This window comes from Terrapene carolina, unplaced genomic scaffold, assembly GCF_002925995.2.
Source record: "Terrapene carolina triunguis isolate 2854851 unplaced genomic scaffold, T_m_triunguis-2.0 Scaffold42, whole genome shotgun sequence".
NCBI classification, from domain to species: Eukaryota; Metazoa; Chordata; order Testudines; family Emydidae; genus Terrapene; species Terrapene triunguis.
This window is the reverse complement of record NW_020664393.1, coordinates 4,531,878-4,538,508: the sequence shown is the minus strand read 5'-3', so window position 1 is coordinate 4,538,508 and position 6,631 is coordinate 4,531,878. Positions and strand designations below refer to the sequence as shown.

The window sequence follows — 6,631 nt, the reverse complement described above, 5'->3', positions numbered from 1 at the left end:
CCGCCCCGTTTTTTTTTTTGCTTGGGGGGGACAAAAAGCCAGAGCCGGCCCTGGCTATGAGTTGAGCAGAGGTTTCACTCACCTTGATAAGTGTGTGGAATAAGCATTCCAGCTGCTACATCGCTCGTTGTGTTGGGAGTAAATTTGTCCGAAATTACAGTCACAGAGCACTTGGAGATAGATTCTGAAATGTACACTGCTGTTGAGAGGCCAATCAACCCAGCACCAACAACTGCAATCTTTTGTTTAGCCATATGCTAGGAGGACAGGGAGGAGGAGGGGAGAAAAGAATTCCAACAGGTTATTTAAGGTGCCACATCCAATGCAATTTTTTTAAAATCCTTTCTTATTAGTTCTGTGATCTATTGTAAACAAGAGACAGAAAATACAATAGGGCTGGATCCCACAAACCTTTACATTTGTGAGTACAGTAACTCCTCACTTACCATCCTCCCGCTCAACGTTGTTTCGAAGTTATGTCACTGCTCCATTAGGGAACATACTCATTTAAAGTTGTGCAATGCTCCCTTATAACGTCATTTGGCTGACTTTACAAGGGAGCATTGCACAAGTTCTTCTTCTCCGCCTCCTCCCCCTCCCTTCTTCCCAGTGCTTCCCCCGCTGCCAAACAGCTATTTGGTGGTGCTTAGGACTTTCTGGGAGGGAGGGTGGGAGGGAGCAAGTGAGCGGGGAAGCAGCCCTCCCCCCCGCAAGGCAAGCAGGGCCACCCAGAACACAGGGGCTTTAGAGGATGCAGGGCCCTGGGCTAAGGGGGCACCGGGGCCCTGGCCTGCAACTCTAAAGCCCCTTTCGGAATGTGGCCCTGCGAGCACGGACCAGAGAACTCAGGAGGAGCAGGGGCAGCCACGTAGCCAGCGGACAGAGAGAAGCGGTGCTTTCCCCTTCAAAGCCGGCCGGAGAGAAGCGGCGCTTTAAAGGGGAAAGCACCGCTTCTCTCTGGCTGCGCGGCTGCCCCGGCTCCTCCCGAGTCCTCCAGTCCGTGCTCGCAGGGCCACATTCCGAAAGGGGCTTTAGAGCTGCAGGCCTGGGCCCCGGGGCCCCCTTAGCCCAGGGCCCTGCAGCCCCTAAAGCCCCTGCATTCCGAGTGGCCCTGCCTGTGGGGAGGGGAGGGGGAGAGAGGTGGCAGCTCCCAGAATTGCAGCTCCCAGAATCGTAGCCATGGGGGCAGTGCTGCGCTGCGCAGAGTTACCTGCACACCCCCTGCACCAAACAGGAGCTGCCCCAGGTAAGTGCTCTGCACCTCCTGCCTGCCCCAGCCCTGAGCCTCCTCCCGCACCCGCACCCTGAGTGCTCTCCCGCACTCTAACTCCCTCCCAGACCCTGCACCCGACCCTGAGCGCCCTCCCACACCCTAACTCCCTTCCAGACCCTGCACCCCCAGCCCTGAGCCCCAGGGGCAAGGCAGGGGCACCTGCCCACCACAGTACAGTACAGTACTGTACAGTATATGATGCCTTTTGTCTGCCCCCAAAAAATTTCCTTGGAACCTAACCCCCCGCATTTACATTAAATCTTATGGGAAAATTGGATTAGTTTAACATCGTTTCACTTAAAGTTGCATTTTTCAGGAACATAACTACAATGTTAAGAGAGGAGTTACTGTAGTCCCACTAAAACAACAAGGAGTCTGGTGGCACCTTAAAGACTAACAGATTTATTTGGGCATAAGCTTTCGTGGGTAAAAACCTCACTTCTTCAGATGTCTCAGAGAATAGTTTACCTGCTGATTTTTGTCCCATAAAATAGACTTGACATTAAATGCAATGCATAGTTTTTCAGGGTATAGAATAACTGCTTCTATACTTCCAACCAAAAATTGTTTGCAGGGAGATGTTAATCCCTGTTGTCTTGATTATGCCTTGGGAGGGGTGTGGGGGGAGGAAGAGAAGGGCGTAAAATCCTTTTGTGCTTTGACATTGTTAAGAATGTATTTCTGGCCCTAGGGTTAGAGTGACAACAATGGCTCCAGTCCAATGCCTCCCTCCAACAAGGGTATGCATAAAAAGTCTGTGATCTAGGTCACAGATTAATGGGTCCTCCTCTGTATGTGAGGGTACAATCCTGAGCACCCACTGCTCCCATTGACCACAATAAGAATTGCAGGTGTTCAGGACACAGCATAAACCAAGGGTAAGTCTATCAAGCCAAGAGGACCTGATGCCCCTTGGGCAGTCTAAGCATATGCCCATTCCTTGCTCTGACTGTATTTTTAAGCTGTTTAGTGTCTTTGGAGCACTTACATGTACTTAATATTTAATTTACTTTTAGTTAATATTTACACATGAGAAGCAGGTTCTTTTCTTGCATGTTCTATTCAAGCTTCTGATCCTTGCACCTGGCAATCTAGTTTTTGGTGATGATTCCCCCAGTTTTACCCTCTATCGCAGTCTCAGGAGTTCATAGTTTGGCACCTCCTGTTAACAGTAACCCCTGAAGCTATCTGATGGATTTGATCAGATCTTTGGCTGAAGATCATAGTCCTTTGATATTGCTTTTCCATTCTGGAAAACAGTGCCTACAGTGTTGCGATCTAGGCTATAAAAAGGTCCAACGTTTCCATTTGTAAGTTAGGTATTAGGCATTGTTTATTTCTCTTGTTGATGCCAGTGTAGGTAACACAAATTGTGGGGGATTGGAAGGTCCTGCTTTTTTATTACATCACTGCTTATAACATCTTGGACAGCTCCCTGCTACCCAACATTAATTTTTAGTTACTTATAATGTTATATTTCTGTAGGGTCATGGTGCTCTTTTAGGGCCAGATAGTGCCTGGCTGTTGTGCAGGTTTGCAAGAGAGGAAGAAACCTTTACCACTTCAATTGCATCCTCTTTGAACAGTTACAATCCCAGCTCTCCTTCTCTGGGACTTGCTTGTGCTTCTTTCTTTATTTTTAATTCCCCACCCTAGTCAGCCAGAGGGAAGGTGGTAAACAGCACACTTAAAGACTTCATTTCTAGCAGTACATGGACCCAAAACAGAACCCCAGAGCTGAATCATCACTCCAACCCTAAATTTGGAAAAATTCTGAGATGGACAGAAGCTTTGCAACTCAGGACCATCTGCACATAGAAACTGCCAGGTTACCCGACCTGTACGAACCAGAGATGTTTGCAAAAGAGGAAAACGATTTAGTGAAAAATTGCAAAATTTCACCGTTGTTGCCATTTTTCAGGGTTTGAAATGGGTCCATTTTATATAACCATTTTTACTTTCTTATAGCCTCAGATGCCAGAATAAAGAGATTTAATGAGAATCTCAGCTTTCATTTTTATAAAGAGTAAGTTTCAGCCTTCACAGTTGGGGTGAAAAGCTTGTAAACAGGAAGTGAGCACCCCCCCAAAGGCTCGGAAACCAGAAATAAATTTTAAAAAATACAAATGTATTTTTTTAAAACTCTCTCATGTTTTTTAGCCAATATCCTGATCTCTTGGGGCATGACTCATGATTTTTTACTACTGAGGTTGACAATGCGGCAGGGGTCCTTATCCCTTGTTATCTTATAGGATCTCATGGCAGTCTTGGTAAGAGCGCTTTGTAGAATTCCATTTTGGCTAACTGAACACTGCTGACCTAAATTACAGCCTTTAAACTGTATACATTATTTTTTGTTTCTAGCCTTAAACAGCTGTGTAGCATAGCTGTGTGCTGCCAAATGGCTGCTGAGTTCCAGGATAGAGGTGACTATCTCAGTAATGGGTGAAATGATTAGTGTGTGCATGCACGTATACTGTATACATATCTACAAGGACTGAACTGGGTTGGCTTGCAGTGGTTTGGCAATCTAGTGTTGTAGTGGGGCAGCTGCCCCACTTCTGGGGAAAAGGAGTGAAAGCAGCTGAGGGTGTGACTGACCACAGGTGTGGCCAGCTCAATCAGGGCCCAGCTGGGCCTGATAAGAGGGCTGTGGGGTCAGGAGACAGAGGAGTCTCACTCTAGCCCTGGAGTGGGAAGGGCTAGCTGCCTGGAAACAAGGTACCTGAAGTGGAGCAGTGCTGGGGAAGGGCAAAGGGAGCTGGGGAGCTCCAGCCTGGTAAATCCCCAGGCTGCAGGCCATGTTGAAGGCCTACAAAAGGTACTGGGGCTGCAGAGGTGCAGCCCGGGGATAGGCAGAGGCAGCTGGTCCTACCCCCTTGCCAGTGATGAGTGGCTATTACAGACTGCAGTTTGCCCCAGTGAGCGGGGGCTAGATGATGACTGGCAGTAGCCACTGAGGCGAGGTGGGTTTAGAGGGTTGGGGGTTCCCCTGGGAGGGGAGACCCAGAGAGTGGGGGTACTGCTGGGGCAGAACCCCAAGGTAAAGGGAACAGACTAGACTTCCTCACACTAAGGGCAGGTGGTAGCAAGTTGCCTCACAACCCTGGGAACTGCTAGGAAGTGTCACACCAACCCCAAGCATTCACAAAGCATGAGTCAAGCCCCCAAATATGAGATTTGCTTTAAAAATAATGAGAGATAAAAAGCATGTCACAGTGGGGTTCTTTTTATTTGTCTTCTGGTCTCTGAGCCTTTAGGTTATGATCAGGTCACATTTTTCAAACTCTTCTCTTTTTACAAGGACGGGACTGGAATCTTACTTTAAAAAAAAAAAACAACAACAACCTCCAGCAGCTGGAGCTTTAAGAAAAATACCAACTATTGCAAGTCTCATGGTAATACTGTGAGAGCTGGCCACTGGCACTGACTTTCATTTTCCCAGGTGGGTGCTCTGCCCCCACTCTGCCCTGAGGTCCCGCCTCCACTTTACTCCTTCCCCCAAGGCTCCGTCCTTGCCCCGCCTCTTCCTGCCCCTGCTCCGCCCCCTCCCCCGAGTGCCTCCTGCCTGCTGCTGAGCAGCTGATTGGCAGGTGGGTGCTGAGCACCCACTTTTTTTGTGGGTACTCCAGCCCCAGAGCACCCACAAAGTCGGTGCCTATGGAGCTGGCAACACTGGGTATTAGTGAAGAGGAGAACATAGTCATTGGCATGTCTAACAAGGATTATAAAAGAACGTTACAGTGAATATCTAAGCTAACTCTGAAACAGGCAGGGTAACTAGAACCACAATCTGAGCTAGTGAAAATGCAAGTTACCCAGCAGGAGCGATGTGGAAACAAAAGACAAGAAAAAAATTCCCATGGAATAAAAGGAAGTGCCATAAAGAGGCATCTGAAGAGCAATGAGTTTCCTGAACAGAAGTGTGACAGGTCTGGCAAGGGATTACACACCACAGGCAAAGCACTCCCCTGCAGGCCCTGCTATCATTCTACAGATTAGTGACAGGCACACTTCAACCCTCGAGTCCTCCGAGCGTCTCCCTGGAGTGTCCAACTCCTGCTCTACTGGACACTCACAATATTTACTGATTGGCTGCTTCCAAATGAACAATACCTCAGTTTACCAGCTCAGATCATTGTTCTGTTTATCTTACTGCACATAGATATGTTTATAATGAAAGCAAGTATAAATTAATTTGACAAAGCATAGAGATTAGATGTTTTCAAGTCACCAGGGCTTGATGAAATACATCCTGGAATACTGAAGGAGCTGACTGAGAAGATGTCTCAGCCATTAGAGATTAATTCTGAAAAGTCACGGAAGACAGGAGAGATTTCAGACAACAGGAAAAGGGGAAATATAGTGCCAAACTAGAAAAAGGAGAATAAAGGCAACATGAAGAATTACAGACCAGTCAACTTAATTTCAGTACCTGGAAAGATTACAGAGCAAACAATTAAGCAATCAATTTGCAGACACCTAGAAGAGAATAAGGTGATAAGTAACAGCCAGCATGGATTTGTCCAGAACAAGTCACGTAAAACAAACTAGTAGCTTTTTTTGAAAGGGTAACAAGCCTTGTGGATAGGGCTTAGGATAGTGACTTTAGTAAGCCTTTTGATACTGTCTCACAGGAGCTTCTCATAAACAAACTAGGGAAATACAACCTAGATGGAGTTACTATAAGGTGGGTGCATAACTGGTTGGAAACCCATTCCCAGAGAGTAGTTATCAGTGGTTCACAGTCATGCTGGAAGGGCATAACAAGTGGGGTCCCGCAGGGTCCAGTTCTGTTCAATATCTTCATCACTGATTTAGATAATGGCATAGAGAGTACACTTAGAAAGTCTGTGGACAATACCAAGCTGGGAGGGGTTGCAAGTGCTTTGGAGGATAGGATTAAAATTCAAAATGATCTGGATTTACTTCAGAAATGATCTGAAGTAAATAGGATGAAATTCAATACGGACAAATGCAAAGTACTCTACTTAGGAAGAGGGTTTTAAGTCCTGGGCTCCTTGTGGGGGTGTTCCACTCAGGGAACCTATGCTCCTGGTGCTCTTGTGCCAGTCCAAACTGGCTTTCGGTGGTCTCTTCAACTTTCCCAAAACACCCTGGCTCCAGGGACGCCCGGCTCAGCGCCCCCCTCTTGTCATCTCATCTGTGTTTTCACACTTTGCTGGTTATCTTCTTTAGTTGGCCTTGCCGGTTTGCAGGTCTGGGCAGTAGGATTCTTCTTTCTCACAGCTGCTCGGAAAGTGTTCAAGCCCCCGTCTTTCTTGGCTTGCAGCCAAGCCTTGTCTGTGCGCTGTCACCGAAATATCGGGTCCACCTAGCTGAGAGCCAATAACAGCC

General features: G+C 47.3%; 1 protein-coding gene across 6 annotated transcripts in view; it reads right to left on the bottom strand.

The window, feature by feature from the left end:
- The window catches only part of DDO (D-aspartate oxidase), a 44,208-nt gene that overhangs the window by 12,722 nt on the left and 24,855 nt on the right, over nt 1-6,631 (bottom strand). For 4 of the 6 annotated variants that reach the window (XM_026653691.2, XM_029912220.1, XM_026653682.2 and 1 more), the window contains one exon: nt 83-257. The exons of 1 other annotated variant lie outside the window; for it this stretch is intronic. In XM_026653691.2, coding sequence (XP_026509476.1) covers nt 83-254 — 172 coding nt within the window. In that variant the 5' untranslated portion in view covers nt 255-257. Of the gene's footprint in view, nt 1-82; nt 258-6,631 lie in introns of those variants that run through there. One more of the 6 variants, XM_029912226.1, reaches the window with a different exon arrangement.